Source organism: Zingiber officinale, chromosome 8A (genome assembly GCF_018446385.1).
Source record: "Zingiber officinale cultivar Zhangliang chromosome 8A, Zo_v1.1, whole genome shotgun sequence".
Taxonomy (NCBI): Eukaryota; Viridiplantae; Streptophyta; class Magnoliopsida; order Zingiberales; family Zingiberaceae; genus Zingiber; species Zingiber officinale.
This window is the reverse complement of record NC_056000.1, coordinates 7,671,697-7,697,170: the sequence shown is the minus strand read 5'-3', so window position 1 is coordinate 7,697,170 and position 25,474 is coordinate 7,671,697. Positions and strand designations below refer to the sequence as shown.

Below are 25,474 nucleotides of genomic sequence, written 5' to 3'. Positions count from 1 at the left end.
CCACTGTTTGGCAGAGCGAGAGAGCCGCTCGGCCGGAGATCCCTACCCGATCAACCTCAACCGTTCTTCTCTGTAATCCCTCGGCTCGGTAGATTATTTTCACCTGACCGAACCATCGCCCAGGTCACCTTAGCGTTCCTCTGATCCGTAATGAGCATCTGATGTTCTTGCCGTAATGCTCCTGGCCAAACGGATGATCTGCTCAAACAAGCCGCTTGGCAGATCAGACACTTCAGGCTCAATCGACGGTTGGAGTTGATTTTCGATTGAACAATTTTGGTGGGATCGTTGACCACCGTCGACCACGTTAACCACCTGAACTTTGACTTCCACGTCGACTGCTATCTCTGTATTTGACTCGCGCTTGGTGGACCCCTTTTATCGCCGCATCATGGCTGAACCCCTTTTTGTTACTAACACTCAAAAGGTGGTTCTTCTTCGATACCAAGTTCGTGTGACAAACAAGGAGCTTGTTCGTGTGGCCAATTGATCGCGCTGAGATCTGCATTCAAATCAAAGTTGTTATTAGAAGTATTGTTCACGCATTAAAGGTAACTATTCTATCTGATAGAGTAGCAAAACGTAGTATACGATATTTGCTTGGATCTTTGGAAAAATCCTTTTTTTGCTGCATGCGTTATTTTTTTTACGCATAAGATCCCTACAATATCAATATTATTGTTCTACTGTTCATTTTCTTCTCGACTTTTCGCTCGACTACTGTACTGACTTGAGCGTTGAAGTGCATGTATCAGGGACCCCACCCCTGGTTCTACCTCTAATGTTTCCCGTTGCTCTCTTTACGGTATGTGTAGGAAGGAGTGTTAAGTGTCATCTTTTCTCCATATCAGAATCTCCTCTCAATCAACAAACAACATAATTATCTATCTAACGTGCTATCTCCATCGATTTCAAACCGGATCAGTTATATTTTGTTAAATTAATATACTAAGAAAAGTAGCACTGGAATTCTCAACCGCAAATATTTGTCAAAACTATTTCTACCAAGAGTCTTTTCAAGGAATTACAAGCTAAAATCCTTAGGCAAACGATGTAAGAACAGAGCATAACAAGGGAACTAAGTAAATAAGTAACCTGAGTGAAAGATTTCGAAGATTACTAATGAACGGGAGGACGAGGAGGAGCACATAAAACTGCCAATCCGGCGCTCGACGAGACAAGGAATCGAAAGATGGGACGGACAACAGCGTCGACGGAGGCGACTGACGAGCTCGGCGGAGATCAGTGCTCCCGTGCATCCTCGAGTAGAGCGGCTGCGTGCCGAACTCCGAGTCCCCTGCCTTCGAAACCCCCGGGATCTCCCACTTCCACATATTCCGGGGCAAAAATTCATGAGTCTGGACGCTTCATCTAGGTTTCCTGCTGCCGGCCGATCGATCAAAAGTTTCGCTGTCGTCCTCGGCGCGAAGGTTCAAAATTTGGGCGGAGCGATATTTATAACCGGCGCATCCATCGCGAGTTCGTGTTTTACTCAGAACAGAAAACAGGAAAACTATGTGCATTCAATTTTGTTGCGGGGCCGCTTCTGAATGGAAAAAAACCACCGTAAGATATATTATACGGCTGGAATAGAACGCGCAGAGGATTAATAACAGATCCAACGATTCTGAGCCGCAGTTGTTCGATTGGACGGTCATACGAGTCCTTCGTTAGTTCGTTTAATACATAAAGAATGATTAATTAAATAAATAAATTTAAATAAATTATTAAACGAAATAAATAAATTTAAGCACATCTATGTATGAATAACGTTCCTAAACAGAAAGTACGTGAATAATATTTATAAATAATATTGATCAATAATTTTTATTAATATGTTAAATAAATAAAAATAAAAATAAAAATAAAAAAATAAATTTATATTATTAAATTTAATAATTAACTAAATAAATTTAAAATATAAATAATTAAATCAAATTTGAACAATTAATTTATTTTAAATTTAATTTAATTTGATTTGATGCAATTATCTTATTAAATAAATTCAAACACTTTTAAAATACTTTTGGAAAGGAGAAGGGGTGCTTGGACCGCGAGCCAACTGCTCAAAAGAGAGGAAGTATGAAAATTATAGGCACGATCGTGATCAGGTCCCTCATCCACCTCCTAATGTACAGTTAAAGTTAGCTTCGACCAACTAGGACCACCCATAAGTAGTCTAATGTAATAGTAGTAAAGCTAGTTTGGTAGTTTAGGTAGGCTGAGCAAGTTAAATGGATGGATTGAATTGGGTGAGTTAGGCAGTTCGGGATATGGATTAACCAAGCTGCCAATTTGGTCAAGTATATGGAATATGATATATTGCGAGTGGATCCAGAGGTGATGTAACAGTTAAAATCAAGATGAAATGATAATTAGAATCAAAATGAGACAGTAGCCAAAGTATCACTTTCAACAGGGATTAGCTCATCACTTCTCAATGCTCAGGCCCTCAATATAAGGACGACTAACCTAAGAGTCGATCAGATGGGAGAGTTCTAATGCTCCACTTATGTTCAGACAATTAGCATATAGTCGATCAGACCACAAATTGATAAGACTTATATTGGCCCCTTCGTTGTCGGTTAGAGGGGGGAATGAATAACAGTAAGATTAAATTAGGATAAATCAAACATAAATAATACTAAAGTAATTAGGGTAAATCAAACATAAATAACAGTATTTTTTATTAAAAAAATATCAATGTTATAACCTTTAATTCTTCCATTTTGATCCCAAGAAAAATAAAGGTAAAGTAAAAATACAATTTTGAAAAAGTAACGTGGAAGGGGTAAAAAAAAACGTGAATTAATATAAAAAAAAATGAATTCGGGATAAAGACAAATTTTTTTTTAAAATAGCAGATAATTTAAAAAGTGTTTTTAGACTTGAAAAATTCAAAAAAATTTATAACGGTTGAACAAATATATTTAAGTAGATATAAAATTTTTTACAAAAGATTAAAATTATTTTAAGTGGAAATAAATTCTTTTCGGCATAAAAACATATTTAAAAAAAATAAATAAAAATAGTTATTAACTTTGAAAAATCATGAGAATGTATAATCGTAAGTAATTTTTCATAAAAATTAAATTTTAAAAAATTAAATTAAAAATAAATAATATTAAAATTTTATATTTGGATAAATAATTCATAGAAATTTCACCAACAGTTATAAAATTTCAATAAATTTCAGAAAAAATTTCTTAGATAGAGAAAATGATAAAATTTTACAAAAAAATAAATTTTACAAAAAATAACACTGTAAGATATTTTTAAATCTGAGAATATGAATTTTGTTAAAATAATTCATAGAAATTTATCATAGTTGGGGATTGAATCGTGGGTACCTGAGTGATAATTTGTATACCCTGCTACTGTAGTACTGTACCATATCTCCGGGGACTAGATGGGTCTGATCATGTGGTAAAAGGCGCTTCGCTCGCCCGTAGTGTCTCTTGCCAATTCATTCCTAGGCTAACACGGAGGAGGTAAATCACATGTGACTACTAGCCATTAGTGCATGTGGCCAAGGCATGAGGGAAGACATGCTCAGACGTGCCGAGTTTCGACCACAAGATCTCATGTGGCAACACCCCATATTTCAACCATCGCACCGCTCCGAGTAAACCTAGATGGGTCTAAACATGTGACAAAAGGTGATTCGCTCGTCCCCAGCGCCCCCGTCAACCCGTTCTTAGGTCAACACAAAGAAGATAAATCACAGGTGGCTATTAGCCATTAGTACATGTGACTAAGGCATGAGGAAAGGTATACTCGGACGCACCGAGTTTTAACTCTAAGATCTCATATACCAACACCTCATGTCTTAACCATCGTATCGCCCTGAAGATACTAGATGAGTCTGAACATGTGATAAAAGATGATTCACTCGCCTCTAGTCCCGCCAATCCATCCCTAGATTAATACGAAAAAAAAATATGAATGATTATTAATTATTAATATAGATAGCTAAGACATAGCACATAGGGGGAATACATATTTAGACGTGTTGAATTTCAACCTTAAAATCTCGTGCAGGTGAATCGAACAAACAAATCAAATTGAGCAAGATAAGTGAGTTAGATAGACGAGAAAAATAGAACAAACGAACAGTTAGACCTATCACTTCATTTTTCATTCTTTTTTTTTCATACATAAATAAAATAAATAAGACTGTATCTATCAACTCATGTTAATTTATCTATTCGTTTGAGAAACAAGCCTTCAGCTCTGCCCTTATATGCAATTCGAATTTTAATCACAGTCATTATTTTCCTTGACTAAGCCAAACATTTATTAAATCATTAATTTTAGCCATTTTTAATCATAGATAATACATTATTATTTAAAAAAAAAAACCCACAAACTTAATTTCGGTCACCAACTACAACTCTACTAATCATTGGGACAAGGCATTGCATGTTAGTTAGGGTTCTGGTCTACCTAATTTACTTTAATGTACATCAAAACCACATAATCCAACCACCTTGGCCTTTAACCACTTCGCTTTTATTTTATTTAAAACTCAGAAAATTATGGTCATTGTTTGGAAAAACGAAGCTCACCTCAACATCATCAAGTCGATAGATTATTATGACCAAAACCTACTCCAATGAAAAATGTTGCAAGGATTATATAATGCTATGCGGTGACAAGGGGACCCATCGAGTGCGTGTCTAAGATGGATGTGGAAGCTAAAGTTAAGATCAATATAGAGGTTAAAGTCAAAATGATCAACATTAGAAAACCAACGAGTGCACTAAAAGTAGACCGATAGGAGGTCGACTTCAGCTGTCGATCGAGCTTGAAGGCCCAATCGGCTAGAAGCTAATTGAATTAGACAGCTCTCCCGGATAGCGGCATATAGAAAGAGTATCAGATGATGCACAACTGACCAAATGAGTACCGACCTGACTGGAGCTCATGTCCAGTCGGGTTAGAGACGATCGACCGAACTAAACTACAATGAAGAAGAGTAGCTGAGATCGACTGGGGTGGAGAGTCTCGGCCGAGCGGCTACCCCGTTCGGTCGAACAGTGGGGCCCTTTCCATATCTCATAATATCCCTTTGGGAAGTAATGCCGCTGACAATACAGCATGCTACAACGGAAGTTTCTACGGTCACGTCAGAGATTTGCATGGTTGATAAGGTATAATGTCAGAGACACTTTTCTAGCATATTCTTTCATAAGATGGTTGGAAAAACGTGTCCGCGCCTTAAGGAGCATGCACGTCGCATACTGTAGAACTATATAAAGGGGGTCCATACACTGACGGAGGTATGTACTATTCATTATTCACGCTTGTGCTTTCGGTGCAGTTGCTCCATCTTCTTCTACTATTTTGCTGATTGACTTGAGCGTTGGAGGACCAACACCGGAGACTCCTTTCCCTGACCCGACACTCATGTGTTCTTGTGTTACAGTTCGAAGCCAAGTCTTCACGAAATCAATCGAGGAGCCACATCTCAACCAACGTTCTTCACAATTTTCGAACAGATCAAAAAATATACACACACGTCAGTGATTGAGTTGTCACGTGCTATCCACGTGGCAACGTGCGGTCAACAGTGGCTCGTGGGTACCCTGTATGAGGACATGATCCTCTGGTCCCCTTATCCTGGTCTGTTCTTGGACCGGGACAAAGGAATTGATGGAAGATAATGATTCCCACCTGTTAATAAGTGGAGGGTCATTGTTCCTCACCAATATAAAGATTGGACCATAAAAAATTGGTCCAGTCTTGCATAGCGGCACGGATACGATGATGAACATGTTGGCAGAACATTAAAAAAAAAATTGAGATAGGGTGATATGTTTCCCAAATATTGGACATTAAATTGCAAACTGACGTACTCGAAAAAACCTCATGGACAAGGGCAAGCCAACCAAAGCGATCAGAAATAGCGATGTGCTATCCAAAATTAAATGAGGTGCGTGGTTTGGTCCGTGCCATATCCGCATTTTGTGCATGATTTCGTAATTATCATTATCATTTTTTATAGTTTTGTTTCATTATCAATGACGTGGACTGCGGACAAAATAAATTAAACGACGGAGAAAATTAATTAAATAAAAAAAGTGTCCATGTGAAGTGTTGGTAGAAACTGAGTCGGCTAACAAGGACTCATCGTCGAGGCATTTTTTTTTATTTATGATTTAAGATAAAAACTAAAAGAGCATATTTTATTTGCATTATTATTAAAAAAACACGTCATTTAAATATATTATTTAAATTTGAAAATAATTGTTATTACGGTTATTGTTAAAGTAAACAGATTTGATTTTTTTTTTAACCAAAAGATATTCTGTTAATTTAAAGTGAACATAATTTCTATAATAATTTTAATATTGAAGTAAATTTGATTAATTTAAAGTGATTTAAAATTGATAAAGAATATTTTAGTATAATAAAACTTCATTTATAATAATTTTGATAAATTTAAAAATAATTTTATTTTATATTCTACTGGTTATACTTATAGCCTTTAATAATACTGAAATAAAAATATTTTTAAAATGAAACACCTTTTGACGACATTAAAAATAAAGGGTATCTTTTTAATTTTTAAAACTAATACGGATCAAACTAAAATTATCATGACAATAAATCATACCTAAACGGTGATTCTAATAATATTTTGATATTGAATTTAAGATAATAATTAATTATATATATAAATTTGAAGGCCACCCTTGATTATAAATAATTACATTACTGTGTTGTTATTAGTTTAGTTTGTTATTTGAATATATAAAAAATAATACTTTGTCGTTGATAATTTAACATTTTCTATAATAGGATAAAAAAAATATAAAATTTATTTATTTCATTAATTTTTTAATTCTAATATAGGAAGGTTTGTAATTGAATACAGAATTTAAATAAGCTGTCAAAATAATACAGTGGAAAATAAAGTTTATCCAAAACTGATGCAAAATTGAAAATTGTATATTTTTATTGACTTAATCATATTTCATCTAATAATTATCGATTTTTGAAAAATATTTCCCAATTGTTTGCACTTATTTTAAGCAAATTATTGGAAAGGAAAAATACTTTAAAATGACTACTCAAAAGTATTTGTGGTTTATCAAAAATTTTAAGAATTCTGGAAAGAGAATCATTGCTTACAAGGTTGAATATGTTATTGTATCTATATATTTAAGGGTATATATGTAAAACCAGCATGCCTTTGTTTTTATTTTATTTTTCTATATAAAACATAAATTCATCTTTTCCTTCGTCACTAGCCCTCTCTGACTCTCGCCGCTGCTACCTTTTCCTCTTTCCTCAAGCGGCAACGAAATCTCGGCTCAGATTGGGGATTTGCTGGTTGGCCTTGGATCCCTTCTCTCACCACCAACCTCGCTGAATTCGGCTCTGATCTCGATATTTGTAGGTCTGCGCGCGCGAGAGCGTGTCCTTGAAGCTGTCAGAACCAAACAAGGTCCGTGGGGTTCCCCTCTTCATTCGCCTCTTGTTTGCCTGTAACGGTGCTTCATTTTGGGGTATTGATCTCGTAAAATCTTTGTTTCTGTCTGGTTTCATAGGATGTTCGGCAGTCGGGGCCCCTCTCTGTCTGTTCGTCGTTCTTCTTCATTCAAGCTCTGATTTTTCTTCTTTCGCTGGGAATTAGATCGACTAAGAGGCATCTTTGCTTCGTTTTCTTATTCTTGGAGACAACTTCCGCTTCGCGTTAAGGATTCGAGGCGGTTTATGGTGATGAACTAGGGTTTGTAATTGGGATTAGGGAAAATTTGGCGTCTTGCCTCAGCTTCTTTTCGGTTCTGTAAATCCTAGGGTTTATTTATTGTGAATACTTTTCCCTTTTTTCTTGTTAGACGTAGGTGCTCAATTTTCGAGCTCGTGAGTGTTGGATAGAGGTCCTCTTCGATAGAGCTTGTCGTGAGTGGGTCAAAGGTTTTCCTTTTGCCTATTTTATCCAATCTTCTTTTCCTTGTTTTTGGTAAATAGAATCCGGATAGTGTGGAGATCTGGGAAATATTTTCTCACTTATGCAGAATGAGGAATTTCTTCCTCTCACAGTCCTACAAAGAGACACAACTTCACGCTCTTAATCCCCAGTCGTGGCTTCAGGTGGAAAGAGGCAAACTCTACAAATCTACTTCATATTCTCCGTCCTCCATGTAAGATCGTGTTCTATGTCACTCTCTCTATTGGTGTTGTTCTTAGATTGATTCTTATTGTCTTTTAGTTAAATAATAAAAAGTTGCTTGATTGTTATTTTTTTACACAGCGAATCTCTTATTAAAGTCGCTGAGCCTCCTGTTCTCACTCTATTCAAGCCTGTAGATTATGTCGAAGTCTTAGCTCAGATCCATGAAGAACTTGAGGGGTGCGCTCCACAAGAAATGTCAAACCTGTATTTGCTCCAGTTTCAGGTATTTCGTGGACTTGGGGAAGCTAAATTGCTCCAAAGAAGTCTTCATTCTGCTTGGCAGAATGCTACTACAGTTCATGAGAAACTTATATATGCGTCATGGTTACGGTACGAGAAACAAGGGGAAGAAGTTATTTCTGACCTCCTTGCTTCCTGCGGAAAGTGCTCACAAGAATTTGGACTTCTGAATGTTGCCTCTCAGTTTCCTTCTAAGACTGTTGACACAATCAGTCGATGTAGTTATCAAATTGATCAGATTTCTACTATGGTATTTTTTCAGATCAGGGGTGAGATGATAGCTTGTGAGAGACAGAAAATTGCAGCATTGTCTGCTCCATTTAATACAATGCTGAATGGATCCTTCACAGAGTCAATACTTGAAGTTATTGATTTGTCAGAGAATGGCATATCACCAGTAGGAATGAGAGCAGTCTCTAACTTCAGTGTTGAAGAGCACTTAGATGATTTGTCAGTTGAAATATTGTTGGAGATCATGGTATTTGCTAATACATTCTGTTGTGAAAAACTTAAAGATGCTTGTGATAGGCAATTGGCATCATTAGTTTCTTCACGGCAAGATGCTGTAGAGCTTATGGAATGTGCAATGGAAGAAGATGCTCCCGTGCTTGCTGCTTCATGCTTGCAAGTGCTTTTGAGAGAGCTTCCTCAATGTTTGAATGATGAGCAAGTTATCAAAACCTTCTTGAATGTCAACAAGCAACAAAGGGCAACCATGGCTGGTCATGCTTCATTTGCACTATACTGTTTGTTATGTCAAGTCACGATGAATATCAATCCAAAGTCGGATGTCACAGTATGTTTTTTAGAGAAGTTGGTGGAATCGGCAGCAAGTACTAGGCAGAAGCAACTCGCCTTTCATCAGCTTGGCTGTGTGAAACTGTTGAGAAAAGAGTACAGTGAAGCAGAACACTACTTTAGTGCTGCTTTGACTGCTGGTCATGTCTATTCAGTTGCTGGTTTGGCTAGATTGGCTTACATCAGAGGTGACAAGCTTTCTTCTCATGAGAAACTTAGCTCTGTAATATCTTCCTATCAACCACTAGGATGGATGTATCAGGAGAGAGCTTTATATTGTGAAGGTGATAGGAAGCTTGAAGACCTTGATAAGGCGACAGAATTGGATCCTACTCTCACTCACCCATACATGTATCGAGCAGCATCTTTCATGAGAAAACAAGATGCCAAACTTGCTCTGGCTGAAATAAATCGGCTATTAGGGTTCAAACTGTCTTTAGAATGTTTAGAACTGCGATTTTGCTTCTATCTGGCACTTGAAGATTATAAATCTGCACTTTGTGATGTTCAAGCCATCCTGACACTTTCCCCTGAATATCGGATGTTTGAAGGACGTGCTCCTGCTTCCCAGCTGCGGACGCTTGTTAGAGAGCATGTGGATCAGTGGACTACTGCTGATTGTTGGCTTCAATTATATGACCGATGGTCATCTGTAGATGACATAGGCTCCCTTTCAGTAATCTATCAGATGCTTGAATCCGATGCTGCAAAAGGAGTGTTATACTTCAGGCAGTCTTTGCTCCTGCTTAGGTAAATTTTGTTATTCGTATCTAATATTGCAACTAAATTTTCACTCATTTTCTATAACTCTTTCTGGCAAACTTGATTTCTTTCATATAGCCAACTCACATTTCTAATCAATCAGGTTGAACTGCCCTGAGGCTGCAATGCGCAGCTTGCAGCTAGCACGCCAACATGCTGCAACAGAACACGAACGCTTGGTTTATGAAGGTTGGATATTATATGATACTGGTCACTGTGAAGAAGGACTTCGTAAAGCTGAGGAGTCAATTTCCATTCAAAGATCATTTGAGGCTTTCTTTCTGAAGGCCTATGCTTTGGCAGATTCAAGTCTTGATCCTTCGTGTTCTGCCACTGTTGTTTCACTTCTAGAAGATGCATTAAAGTGCCCTTCGGATAGGCTTCGGAAGGGCCAGGTAACACCCTTGTATTCTGAATTATCTAGCATTTTTTAATAAAATTTTTGTTCACTTAATGGATTGAATAATTTAGTCACTCAGGGTTTATTATTGCCCTTCTAATTCATTCACTCATTTTGCAGGCATTGAACAATCTTGGCAGTGTATATGTTGACTCTGGGAATATAGATATGGCAGCCGATTGTTACATCAGTGCCCTTAAAATCCAGCACACTCGGGCACATCAAGGCCTTGCTCGAGTTCATTTCCTTAAGAATGACAGAAAGGCTGCATATGAGGAAATGACCAAATTAATAGAGAAGGCTAGAAACAATGCATCAGCATATGAGAAAAGGTCTGAATATTGTGAACGTGAACATACTAAAGAGGATCTGCAAATGGTGACTCAGTTGGATCCTTTGCGTGTTTATCCTTATAGATACAGAGCAGCAGGTTAGATTCTTCCACATTCATTTGTTTTCTTTTCTTATGATCTTGCTTTTTAAAAAAATCTCTTGCAAACATTTTCTTCATGAAAATCTTTATACAACAAATAAATAAGAAAATTTATCCATAAGCATCATGCATCTTTGGAATTAGTGTGATTATCTAGCTTGAAACGAGTAATCAGCATCTAAAGAAAAATACTAAATGGATAGTAAATAAATTATTTAGTTAAAGGAGGCTAAATCTTGTGGAAGAACATTTAACTGTTAAATCTAGGCTAATCAATTAATTGATAATTAACAGGTAATGTTTTTCTAGCATAACTTGGCGACTTTAAAACATTTGTGGTTATTGATTGGACCTTTTTGAATTTATTTCCATGATACCACGTGAGAGCCAAAGTACTAGCATTGTGTGAACTGTCATTGATGTTTGACATGCTTCATATTTGGTGGCATCCTTCATCTAGTTTATGTGCTATATACCAAGAGGTACCATCTTAAACAGGTGTTCGTAGAGATTTAAAGGGAGGACATGTTTTGATGAAAAAAATCAAGGCACCAATGAACCTATTGTGCTGGAAACACACATCACCGGTTCGATATTTATTGTTCAAGGCCAAATATGACTCATGGTGCTATTTACTTTTTTTTATCAATAGATAGGAAAAATGGCATTTGCATTGATATGGGTACTGAAGATCAGGACTGGTGGTTGGCTCCATTTGGGTGGATTGTATCTCATCTCACATGATGTTGGTCTGTAGGTGTCCTGACGGGGCTGTTAGGAAAAGGAGATATCCAGGAATTTAAACCAAATGTGCTGCACACATGCATACATCATTTTATTTATTTAAGTACAATTAATTTTTGTGTTTATCCAAACAATACCATTGTGCAATTGTTGTTTTTATACATAACCATTATTTAGATAGACATCACCATTTCTGTGCTTAGTTTGTATAGGTAAATTAACTGACAGATGACAATATCTAAGGGTGGTCACTGGTCAGCACATTAATTTTGTAGAGAGTTTTTTTAGCCTCATACTATTATTACAAGAGATTTAGAGAGAGAGAAAATTTGCTTAGCAAGTCAGCATCTATATTAGATTGATTTAGATTAAGAACAATTAATGATAGGTGAGAATAATTAGCAAGAATAATATTGTTTTGTTTTCTGTGTTCAGATATAAGATTCTCATCATGGTTATTCTGCCCTCATGGTCCCATTTATTTTGCATAATTTTTTGTTTCTAGCTCGTCCACTCATTTTTGCATCATATTGGCAATTGATAGCGCTTTGGGTTCTATCACCAGTATCTCTGTGTCCCTACCGTGCTAACTTATTCTGCTCACATCTGAATCTTATCTATCAATGGTCTCCAGTGCTGATGGACAACCACAAGGAAAAAGAAGCAATAGCTGAGTTGACTCAAGCTATAGCTTTCAAGGCCGACCTCCACCTCTTGCACCTCCGCGCTGCATTTTACGAACATATTGGGGATATTGCCAGTGCCCTCCGAGACTGCCGTGCTGCACTTTCATTAGATCCCAACCACCAGGAAATGCTGGAGCTCCATAAACGTGTGAACAGCCAAGAACCATGACACATAATACACCAGATCCATGCAGCTGCACACCGAACTACAGCCTGGATCATCTGCATTTTTTCCTTCTCCTTTGCAATAGTCCTGTACAATCATTGTGCTCTAGGATAAGTTATTCTGTGCATGTTTGTAGAATTGTAGCTGCTTGTTCACAAATTTTGGTATGTCCGAATGAGATGAAAGTTCAGAGGCAAACCATAGTAGATATGGATTTACCTGTTTATTGATTTTAATGAATCTTATTTAGCATGTTTTGGGAATGCCCCAACAAGTACAAAGCATAGGGGTTTAGATTTGTTGAAAATTATAAGGATTAAGGGACCAAGTGGTCAGGGACTTAGTATTTAGTTATTCTCTCTGTTTGTTGGTGGTGATTTCATTATCTTCTTTCTTATAGATCCTTTAATTGGCAATAAAAAAAAGGTGAAATTGTTATCTCATAGGCTTTTCTCTAGGGTGGTTTTTGAAAAAGAGCTAAATCACAGAGTTCTTACAAATCTCTTGGTGGTAAAAGGTGATAATGTTCATTTGAAATATCTCTCATAGTCTGTTAATCATAGATGATTACTAACCCGAGCAATGATGTATGAGGCAAGATAGGAATCTGATTATTAGTTAAGAATTGAGAAGGATTGAGATAATCTACAAGATATTTTGTATTCATTGAGAATCGATCTGAGAGTGAGGTCTATGTGTCATCTCGTGGGCCTTTTACATATCCTTCAATAAATGTGGAACTATCATATCAGCGGTCCCTCTAGAGCCGGTCTCATGAATATGGAGGAAAGTAAATGTAGATACACAGATGAAAACGCATGGTCGAGACGTTAATCTCAGGTAATGACATCCCGAAGATCAAATCTTGAATCTCTCGATCACGAAATCATGCACCCCGTTATGCTATGCCTTGGGAACCTCTTACATATCCTTCAATGAACACACACAACAGTGCATGCTTAAGTGCAAATAGTTGCTTCTTGAATTTTAAGTTTAAATGTTTATAGATCACACTAGTCGAATTTTGACCCAACAAACAATAGACATTAAATCAACCAAGTTTAGGTCCCCATGAATTAATATCACTCTAATACCATTAATACTAATATCGCTTTAACATGGGTATCTCAATATCAATGAAGTGGATGCATCATGCATGAATCCGCTGCTTCAAACATTCATAGATCATATTTAATAACCTTTCGATCAAGTTAAAACTTCATTTGGTTGGCAAAAATTATTAAATCAATCGACCCAACACTTGAAACAATAGGAAAGTCATGATTTTAATAAAGAAGATACGATGCAAAGAGATCTACTGCCTTAACACCACATAAAAGCTATCTTTAAAGCAAATAAAGCATTCAATACTCAAACTTTGATTTGACAAAGGTGTAGTTAAATATATATAGTCTTCTTATGTCTTTATTCTTGGATTACGATGCCCACCCACCAGCTAACTTTGACTCTTTTTGTCAAATCGTAGTCCAAATTAAGTTTAACTCGATCGAAAGGTTATTAAATATGATCTATGAATGTTTGAAGCAGCGGATTCATGCATCCACTTCATTGATATTGAGTATCGATGTTAAAGCGATATTAGTATTAATGGTATTAAAGTGATATTAATCCATGGGGACCTAAACTTGGTTGATTTAATGTCTATTGTTTGTTGGTCAGAATTCGACTAGTGTGATGTATAAGCATTAAACAATGAATTCGAGAAGCAACTATCTGTACTTAACCTCACACTGTCATGTGTTTGTTCATTGAAGGATCCATACGAACATAATTAAATCGCTACCAACAAACAGAAAGAATAACCAAATAGTAAGTCCCTGACAAGTTGGTCCCTTAATCCTTATAATTTTCAACAAATCTAAAGGCCTGCGCTCAAGAGATAATTTTGAAAGGTTATAATTTTTTACGCGAGTTGAGCTACATGATGTATATATCTGAATAAATTTCGATTTTATATATTATACGTATCGTAGTTTAATCTGAATCAAAAGTTACGATATTTTAAAATTGAACTTATAATTATATCAATTACAATTTCATAACTACTATAACTGAGTTGTCACACAGTTGTAGAAGGTACAATTTTATAGTTGTTACAATTAAGTTGTTATATAATTGTAGCAATTATAATTTTATAGTCGATACAATGTCTATACTGGATAAATATTGAGAGGTCATAATTTTTAACTTGGATTGAACCACATAGCGTATAATATATCAAATTGAAACTTATTCAGATATTTACAACTTGTTATAAGGTGGGACCCGTAACAACAAAATTTCAAGTTAAAAAAGTGTCATTTAAATTATTTTCAGAAGCTCCGAATAATTTCTCTTAAATTTTTTTTCCATAATGTAACAGCTATGGAACCATAACTATTATAACTATGTGACAACTTAGTTGTAGTAGTGTTGGGTTCTTCGGGCCGCGAAAACCGCTTTTCGCGTCGCGGAAACCCCGAATCGCCCAAGCCACGGATCTCGTGCAAGGAAAACCAAACGAAAAATACGAGTACGAGTTTCATAATTTTAGATCTACTCCTAGATCTATATGTTAAGAGTTTACCCTTGAAGCGTGCCCTTCGTATAGTCCCGCTCGTCCAAGGAAGCGTTGGATCTCGAGAGTGTCAATGTAGACACTCCTCTAGTGATATCCACACGAACAAGGAGTGGTCTTCTACCACTCAAAGATGGAGAAGAGAGCCCCAAGTGTGCTAGCACTTTTCTAGAGCTCTCGGATGGGAACAAAAAGGAGAAAAGAGAGAAATAGAAGAGAGAATCACATACACTCCTTTAGTACCCTCCTTTATGACCTTCACTTTCCCTTGTGCTCTTGGAAACAACTCAACATCTTCTCCTCACCATGATAGCCACGACCACAGCAACTCAAGAGGAGAGGAGAACCCAAGGAAGAAGAAGAAATAATGACACCACATCAATACCCAAAACAAAAACCTCCACACCATCTAATGTGTGGCCGGCCACACCATAAAGCCCCTCATTAATGTGGCCGATCACATTAAAACCAATTGGATGTGTAACCTCCAATGAGGTGGCATACCATTATGAGGTGGTGATGTGGCTAATGATGTGGCTAGGTTGGTCATGCCAAGTAGGATGAGTCAACCTTCATGATGATGTGGCAAGACATCAAGTCAAACTTGATGTTTCAACTTCCATTTGGTCAAGTCAAACTTGATCAATTCTCTTCCTTGTTGAGTTAAATCCAACCTTTGATTCAAGTCAATTTTAATTTAATGAATCTAATTCATTAATATAAATTGACCCAATGAATCAAATTTAAATTAGACTCATTCAACATTTGAATCTAATTGAGTTTAACTCAATAAGTCTAATTTTGAATCCAATCTTTGGTGCATCATATGAACCTAATCCAATTGGTTCATCATATGAACCTAATCCAATTGGTTCATCATATGAACCTAATCTCCATCCACATGTTCTTTGTGTGTGACCCAATAGGTTCTTGTAACGTTGGCAATGTTTCTAAACTCTTTTAGAAACATAAGCAATGAGCGGCATCTAGCAATACATTATTGCTACCCAAGTTACAAGAAATGTTAAGATCCAACATCACCTTGTGACTACTAATTGTGACTCCTCACAATATGTGACATTTTCCTTCTATCCTAGACATCTAGATTGATCAATATGAGGCATAGACCGTGTCATCCTCTAATCAATCTAAATCTTGAACTCCAAGTAGACTCACTCGATCAAATGAGCTCAACATCTAATGTTGACTCATTTGGGCATGGCCATGCACTTAGTGGTCTCACTCTATCAAGAATATTGATGTCGCTCCCGTCATATGGGAGGGATAGATCACATCTACATCACTCACATCCCTCTGCATAATTTGTTACATACCCGGTAATCGCCTTTATAGTCCACCCAGTTACGGGTGACGTTTGACGAAACCAAAGTACATAACTCCTTATGTAGGGATCCATGGTGACTTCAGGTCAAAGGACTAATAGTCATACTAATAGCCACATGAGAAAGTATATGACACTCATATAACGATCCATGATACTTTCTCATGGCGGGTCATTCAGTATACATTCTCTAATGCATACCCATGTGTCAGCTTTATATCTCTATATCCATGAATTGTGAGATCAAGTCATCGAACTGACCTACATGCTAGTCTTATTGCATTAACATTGTCCCTGAATGTTAATACTCGACTAGGAATGATTTAGAGTAGTGTTCCCTATATCATCTCACTATCGATTCAACTAATCGATTGATATAGGTATGAACGTTCTATTCAAGGACGTTACTATACTTATTTTATCTGACACTAATATAAATAAGCATAATAACCAAAAACCAATGTCTTTATTAAGAATATGATATACATGAGTCCATACAATCATCAAATGATTGGCTCTAGGGCTCTAACTAACAATCTCCCACTAGCACTAGTGCCAATCAGTATAGGCTCTAAGGCCTAAAGACCTAGTGTGACCATCATGCTTCCTCTGTGCCAAAGCCTTAGTCAAGGGATCTGCGATGTTAGCCTCTGTAGGTACTCTGCAAATCTTCACATCTCCTCTATCGATAATCTCTCGAATGAGATGTAAGCGCCGTAGTATATGCTTGGTCCGCTGGTATGAGCGAGGTTCCTTCGCCTGTGCTATAGCTCCATTGTTGTCACAATAGAGCTCAATGGGGTCAAGATGGAGCCACCCCAAGTTCGTGATGAACTTGCGGATCCAACCGCCTCCTTCTGCCTCGATGCAAGAATGTACTCGGCTTGTAGAATCGCCATCGTATCCCGCTTCGAACTCTTCCACCTCAACGCCACCATTAATGCAAAATACGAACCCGATCTGCGATCTATAGTCATCCTGGTCGGTCTGGAAGCTAGCATCACTGTAACCCTTTACAGCTAGCTCATCATTGCCTCCATATATCAAGAAATATTCTTTAGTCCTTCTTAAGTACTTAAGAATATTCTTGACCGCTATCCAGTGACTTTCACCTGGATCTGACTGGTATCTGCTCGTCATGCTCAAAGCATACGAGACATCAGGTCGAGTACATAGCATGACGTACATGATCGATCCTATGGCTGAGGCATAAGGGATCTGATCCATGCGGTCTCTCTCCTCTCTAGAAGAGGGACTTTGAGTCTTCGAAAGACTCACGCCATGTGACATCGGCAGAAATCCCTTCTTGGAGTTCTGCATGGCAAACCGAAGGAGTACCTTGTCAATATATGTACTCTGACTTAGGCCAAGCAATCTCTTAGATCTATCTCTATAGATCTGTATCCCTAGAATGCGGGATGCCTCACCTAAGTCCTTCATTGAGAAGTAACTCCCTAGCCAGGTCTTGACAGACTGAAGCATAGGGATGTCCTTCCCAATGAGTAGTATGTCATCCACATACAATGTGAGGAAGACAACTATATCCCCTACAACCTTCTTGTAGACACAAGGTTCATCTTTGTTCTTGATGAAACCAAACTGTTTGATTGCATCATCAAATCGAAGATTCCAGCTCCGAGAAGCTTGCTTTAGTCCATAAATGGACATATGCAGCTTGCATACTCTACTAGTATGCTGTGAATCTACAAAACCCTCAGGTTGTGTCATGTACACATCCTCGAGTAGGTTTCCATTCAGAAACGCAGTTTTGACATCCATCTGCCATATCTCATAGTCATGGTAGGCTGCAATAGCAAGCATGATCCGAATAGACTTAAACATCGCTACTGGAGAAAAGGTTTCATCATAGTTAATACCATGAATCTGCTTAAAACCTTTAGCTACTAAGCGACCCTTATAAATAAGTCCATCCATGTCAGTCTTTCTCTTAAAGACCCACTTACACCCAATGGGTTTTACCCCTTCAGGTGGATCAACCAAAGTCCATACTTGGTTGGTGTACATGGACTCCATTTCGGATCTCATGACCTCTAGCCATTTATAGGAATCTGGTCTCATCACAGCTTCCTGATAGGTGATAGGCTCATCCTCTATGAGCATAACGTCATCATGGTCAGACAAGAGAAATGAATATCTCTCAGACTGACGACGTACCCTATCAGACCTGCGAAGAGGTATGTCTACTTGAACTGGTTGTTGTTCCTCAACTCTTTGTGGAACAACATCATCCACAACACTTTGTGGTTCCAGTTCAACTTCCATCGAGGCATCAGTGCTATTGTTCGCATCTTGAACTTCTTCAAGATCGAACGCGCTCCCACTAGTCTTTCTAGAAACAAAGTCCCTTTCTAGAAAGACCCCAGTCTTTGCCACAACTACCTTGTGCTGACTGGGAATGTAGAAGTAATATCCCTTAGTTTCCTTGGGATATCCGATGAAATAGCACTTGTCGGATTTGGGTCCTAATTTGTCTGAGACTTGACATCGTACGTAAGCCTCACAACCCCAAATCCTCATGAAAGACACCTGGGCATCTCTCCCAGTTCATATCCTATATGGTGTCTTTATCACGGCCTTGGATGGAACTCGGTTGAGAATGAAAGCTGCCGTGTCTAGAGCATATCCCCATAGATATGTCGGAAGATCTGTGTGACTCATCATAGATCGTACCATATCTAATAAGGTACGATTCCTCCTTTCGGATACACCATTCCACTGTGGTGTTCCAGGAGGAGTGAGTTGATATAAAATCCCACACTCAGCTAAGTAGTCACGAAACTCATGGCTTAAGTATTCACCACCTCGATCTGATCGAAGTATCTTAATACTCTTGCCAAGCTGGTTCTGTACTTCATTCTTGAATTCTTTGAACTTTTCAAAGGATTCAGATTTATGTGTCATCAAATACACATAACCATATCTACTGAAGTCATCAGTAAATGTGATGAAGCACCTATAACCGCCTCTAGCAGCGACATTGAAAGGGCCACATACATCACTATGTATGAGTCCTAACAAATCAGTCGCTCTTTCACTGTGCCCACTAAAAAGAGTCTTGGTCATCTTGCCTCGTAGGCATGACTCGCATATCTCATATGATTCAAAATCAAATGAGTCCAGCAAACCATCCTTATGAAGCTGGGATAAGCGCTTGTCATTTATATGACCTAAGCGACAATGCCAGAGATAGGTGTAGTTCATATCGTTCGATTTGAACCTCTTGGTACTAACGTTATAGATAGGGCTCTCTAGATCTAGAATATAGAGTCCGTTTATCAGAGGTGCACTACAATAGAACATATCGTTTAAATAGATAGAACAACATTTGTTCTTTATTATAAACGAAAATCCTTTCTTGTCCAAACAAGAAACTGATATAATGTTCTTAGTCAATGCAGGCACATAACAACAATCGTCTAACTCTAGTATAAGCCCAGAGGGTGGAGATAGAAAATAAGTCCCTACAGCAACAACAGCAACCCGTGCTCCATTGCCTACTCGTAGGTCTATCTCGCCCTTTGTCAATGCTCTGCTATTTCTCAGTGCTTGTACACTAGTACAAATGTGCGAAGCACATCCGGTATCTAATACCCACGACGAAGAAATAGAGAGGTTGACTTCTATAACATTTATACCTGAAGTAGAAATCTTATTTCTCTTCTCGTTAAGATCTTCCAGGTATCCTGTGAAGTTCCTCTTCTAGTGCCCTGCTTGTCCTTGATATAGTTGACAAAGATGTGCAACCATATCGTAAGCACCCATTAACTCATGTTGCTTCTGAAGCTCAGAGTTCATGGTCGCGAGCATTAGACATGACATATCTAATGCGTCATCTTGATGCTTCTTGTAAGCATATTTGTCAGCTCGCGGGGCATTGGCAGGAGGAGCCTCCGGAATGGGCTGCTCCAGAACGTACAGTTTACGTTCCTGAGTGAGAACTATTCTCAGGTTCCTGTACCAGTCCAGGAAATTTGCTCCGTTGAGCTTGTCCTTCTTAAGGACAGATCGCAGGGAGAAAATGTTCGTATTCGACGTCATGGCAATTCTACAACAGAAATAAATGCAAAAATAAGTATCATATTCTTTAAAATCATTTAATTAGGCCTTTAATTAAATGATGCTCCCACTGAATTCTATAATTCTTGTGGGACAAGATCCACATCATACTAACCCTTGAGTTAGCTTTGGCTAATACGCCCAAGGCTTAGTATGATCGGTAGGTAACGATTACCAATTACATCTCTATGCAACTCTTGTTTATAGAATCAATATCCGCATTTATATTAGAACTCGAGTTATCTTTGGCTAATACGCCCGAGAGTTAATATAGATGTGATATTGACCTATCTTTCCAACTATTGGAAGAATGTCTATAGTTGACTCGATCCAACCGAGTAACTATGAATACTCAATCTAATTGAGTTTGTATTCACCCATGCGTTGATAGGCGGGACCAAGATTGTCCCTCCGTACCCTACCAAGATAATATGTATTGCTCTGCTTTGGCAGATTCAACAATACATGTGATCGAGGTAGTGATAGGTATCACGGCACGGTTAGGCATTAGAGTTGAGTCGATTGAGATCTAATCTAATCGAAAAAGGATGCATCTTGTGCACGACTTAGATCTAATCTAATCGCAAGGGTGCATCATGTGCACGACTTAGATCTAATCTAATCGTTAGGCACTAATTAATTAACTACTTATTAAATATGCATCACATACACAAGCAATTAATTAATCTATTTGTGATTTAGTCATGGCCCTACTACGATCTTCTCAAGCCAATGAGAAGATCGATTGGTCAACCTAGGGTCAACAGCTTCTCCAAGCTCCTCCCTTTGACCACCTTGTGTTGCTCGTGCCCGCCTCGGAACTCCGTCTCGTGTGGACCCTCCACCGCTCCAATTTGTACATTACAATTTGAAACTCGAGTTACATTCGAGTCTAAATCTAATTTACAACAAGAAAATAAGAGAAGGCACGACGCGCAGGTCGCGAATATAATACAAACACATAACGGCACGCAGGCCGTATTAAGAATTACAACACAACCAATCATATTGGGCTTTGGGCCATGACTATCACAAATTAATATATAATTCAAAATTATATATTTTTCATAATTTTCTATAATTTTAAAATTAATTTTTACAATTTTATGAATAAAATTTCCCGGCGGTCCCGTTTAGCGGTTTCGGGCGCAATCGCGGAACGGATCCCCTTGCGGGGCCCAGGGGCATCGCCCCTACCCGCGATCTAACCATCGCGAGGGTTCCTTTGCGATCCAACAGCGCCTAAACCCGCTGTCCCAAAACGATTTGGGTCGAGACATTGCCGTTTCGGAAAAATCTTCCCGGCGGGTTCGTTTTTAGCGATTTCGGGTGCGATCGCGGAGCAAATCCCCTTGCGGGGTTAGGGGCAGTACCTCTACCCACGATCTAACCATCGTGAGTTGCTCCTTTGCGATCTAATGGCACCCAAGCCCGCTGTCCCAAATGGATTTGGGGCAAAATAAAGCCGGTTTTGAAAGATCTTTCCGGTAGCCGAAGCCTACAAGTGCCGAGACACTTGTGCTTCGCTTCTACGGAAAAATTACCCATAAAATCATAAAAAACTAATTTTTACAGAAAATCACAGAAGGTTTTATTTTTCATAAAAATAAAAACAAACTCGTACAAGCCTTGCACGTGGCTCTGATACCACTGTTGGGTTCTTCGGGCCGCGAAAACCGCTTTTCACGTCGCGGAAACCCCGAATTGCCCAAGCCACGGATCTCGTGCAAGGAAAACCAAACGAAAAATATGAGTACGAGTTTCATAATTTTATATCTACTCCTAGATCTATATGTTAAGAGTTTACCCTTGAAGCGTGCCCTTCGTTTAGTCCCGCTCGTCCAAGGAAGCGTTGGATCTCGAGAGTGTCAATGTAGACACTCCTCTAGTGATATCCACACGAACAAGGAGTGGTCTTCTACCACTCAAAGATGGAGAAGAGAGCCCCAAGTGTGCTAGCACTTTTCTAGAGCTCTCGGATGGGAACAAAAAGGAGAAAAGAGAGAAATAGAAGAGAGAATCACATACACTCCTTTAGTACCCTCCTTTATGACCTTCACTTTCCCTTATGCTCTTGGAAACAACTCAACATCTTCTCCTCACCATGATAGCCACGACCACAGCAACTCAAGAGGAGAGGAGAACCCAAGGAAGAAGAAGGAATAATGACACCACATCAATACCCAAAACAAAAACCTCCACACCATCTAATGTGTGGCCGGCCACACCATAAAGCCCCTCATTAATGTGGCCGGCCACATTAAAACCAATTGGATGTGTAACCTCCAATGAGGTGGCATACCATTATGAGGTGGTGATGTGGCTAATGATGTGGCTAGGTTGGTCATGCCAAGTAGGATGAGTCAACCTTCATGATGATGTGGCAAGACATCAAGTCAAACTTGATGTTTCAACTTCCATTTGGTCAAGTCAAACTTGACCAATTCTCTTCCTTGTTGAGTTAAATCCAACCTTTGATTCAAGTCAATTTTAATTTAATGAATCTAATTCATTAATATAAATTGACCCAATGAATCAAATTTAAATTAGACTCATTCAACATTTGAATCTAATTGAGTCTAACTCAATAAGTCTAATTTTGAATCCAATCTTTGGTGCATCATATGAACCTAATCCAATTGGTTCATCATATGAACCTAATCTCCATCCACATGTTCTTTGTGTGTGACCCAATAGGTTCTTGTAACGTTGGCAATGTTTCTAAACTCTTTTAGAAACATAAGCAATGAGCGGCATCTAGCAATACATCATTGCTACCAAAGTTACAAGAAATGTTAAGATCCAACATCACCTTGTGACTACTAATTGTGACTCCTCACAATATGTGACATTGTCCTTCTATCCTAGACATCTAGATTGATCAATATGAGGCATAGACCGTGTCATCCTCTAATCAATCTAAATCTTGAACTCCAAGTAGACTCACTCGATCAAATGAACTCAACATCTAATGTTGACTCATTTGGGCATGGCCATGCACTTAGTGGTCTCACTCTATCAAGAATATTGATGTCGCTCCCGTCATATGGGAGGGATAGATCCCATCTACATCACTCACATCCCTCTGCATAATTTGTTACATACCCGGTAATCGCCTTTATAGTCCACCCAGTTACGGGTGACGTTTGACGAAACCAAAGTACATAACTCCTTATGTAGGGATCCATGGTGACTTCAGGTCAAAGGACTAATAGTCATACTAATAGCCACATGAGAAAGTATATGACACTCATATAACGATCCATGATACTTTCTCATGGCGGGTCATTCAGTATACATTCTCTAATGCATACCCATGTGTCAGCTTGATATCTCTATATCCATGACTTGTGAGATCAAGTCATCGAGCTGACCTACATGCTAGTCTTATTGCATTAACATTGTCCCTGAATGTTAATACTCGACTAGGAATGATTTAGAGTAGTGTTCTCTATATCATCTCACTATCGATTCAACTAATCGATTGATATAGGTATGAACGTTCTACTCAAGGACGTTACTATACTTATTTTATCTGACACTAATACAAATAAGCATAATAACCAAAAACCAATGCCTTTATTAAGAATATGATATACATGAGTCCATACAATCATCAAATGATTGGCTCTAGGGCTCTAACTAACAAGTAGTTACGCATCCGTAGGTACTACATAATTGTAGTATCTATGGAAATGTAGCCGCTATAACATGTCAATTTAGGGAAAAGATAATAATAAAAATAAACATTTATTTTACCGTATAGAACAATTATATTATTTTATAGAGGGTGGAGTGCCCTTTTAATAATAAATTAATATGAGAGTATTCGTGAAAAAAATGACGTAATTTTAATTTTTGTTCAAAAAAGTTGGGCAAAAATGTTATAGATTTATCAAATTGTCAGATGGATCGTTATTACAGAAACTCTACCAAGCAAGAGTTGCCCGATAGAGGGGGTTCAGTAGATCCAAACACTGGATTTGCACCTTCCTGCGCATCCACACGTGAGGAAGAGTATCTCCCCATGCTTTTGTTCACATTGTTAATGCATGTGAATCAATATAAATCAACCAACAAACATTAAACCTTTCAATGTGGGACTAAGTTCCATTCACAATGAAACTTCTCTCTTCTTCCACAAATACTATACATAAAATATTATTATATTAAAATAATTTTATTAATTTGATCAAAATTGATACTTAGACCAAATCATTTTAAAATAGTCATAGAAACTATATAATTATAATTAAATTATAAACTCTAAATCCTAAACCTTAAATACTATTATATCACAATACTCTATCAAAATTATTCAAAATGGATCAAAATCACTCTAAAATAATCATAAAAGCTACCTTCTAAGTAGCTGTTATTACTAAGTAACTACTACATGATTTTAAAAACTACCAAGTAGCTATTACAAAGTCATAAGTAAACTTTAAATCTTAAAATTTAATTTCAAATATTATTATATCAAAATATTTTTTAGTCAAAATTATTTAAATTTTATGATCAAAATCATTTTAAATTTGTTATAGAAACTTCTAAACATCCGTTACAATATTAGGATAGTATTATATTATCTATTACATAGTAGCGAGTAATTATTATACATTCTAATGGTAACTGTCGTAATAATACTAAAAGTAAAGATTTTCTTAAAAAAATAAGACATCATTTTGATTTATTTTTTTTTAGAAAAAGAAAAAAAAAGTTTCATTTGAATCCCAAAACATTAGACTTATAAACAAACTCTATTCGAAAGAGGCCTCCAGCTTTTGTCAGCTACACTGGTGCCTTATCTTGGTCAAGATTGAGACTTGTGCTCTCTAAAAAGGACTGAAGCCTGTGCTAGTCAGAATGCAACCAGGCTTGAGAAATGGACCTGGAGAAGCTTTATCTTTTTTTTAAAAAAAATAAATTTTATTTTGTTTTCTTCCTTACAGAGATCTTCAGTCATTAAATTTGGACATCTAAATCCATCGAATCGATCTCCCAAACTCTCCTTAAATAAACAAGCCATGAGTTGACAAAGCATCATTCAGATTCAGCAACAA

At 37.6% G+C, this 25,474-nt stretch overlaps 1 protein-coding gene across 4 annotated transcripts; it reads left to right on the top strand.

Annotated features, from left to right (window-relative positions):
• The first annotated feature begins 7,254 nt into the window (after positions 1-7,254).
• On the top strand, positions 7,255-12,666 carry LOC122012209 (ETO1-like protein 1). 4 transcript variants are annotated; one of them, XM_042568670.1, is made up of 8 exons: positions 7,255-7,453; positions 7,557-7,738; positions 7,848-7,926; positions 8,028-8,153; positions 8,264-9,973; positions 10,089-10,380; positions 10,506-10,815; positions 12,197-12,666. In XM_042568670.1, exons 4-8 carry the CDS (start codon positions 8,029-8,031, stop codon positions 12,415-12,417), a joined length of 2,658 nt encoding a protein of 885 aa, XP_042424604.1. In that variant the 5' UTR covers positions 7,255-7,453; positions 7,557-7,738; positions 7,848-7,926; position 8,028; the 3' UTR covers positions 12,418-12,666. The 4 variants fall into 4 exon arrangements, with proteins under 4 accessions (XP_042424604.1, XP_042424605.1, XP_042424603.1 ...); XM_042568671.1 differs by lacking the exons at positions 7,557-7,738; positions 7,848-7,926 and having other exon boundaries at positions 7,981-8,153; XM_042568669.1 differs by having other exon boundaries at positions 7,557-8,153.
• Positions 12,667-25,474: the final 12,808 nt, after the last annotated feature.

Bases quoted from the DNA above. Each gene is read 5' to 3' on its own strand.
- LOC122012209 (XM_042568671.1), top strand. From the start codon at position 8,029: ATGAGGAATTTCTTCCTCTCACAGTCCTACAAAGAGACACAACTTCAC. The intron at 8,154-8,263 runs GTAAGATCGTGT...TTTTTTACACAG, and splicing joins TCATATTCTCCGTCCTCCAT to CGAATCTCTTATTAAAGTCG. The intron at 10,381-10,505 runs GTAACACCCTTG...CTCATTTTGCAG, and splicing joins ATAGGCTTCGGAAGGGCCAG to GCATTGAACAATCTTGGCAG.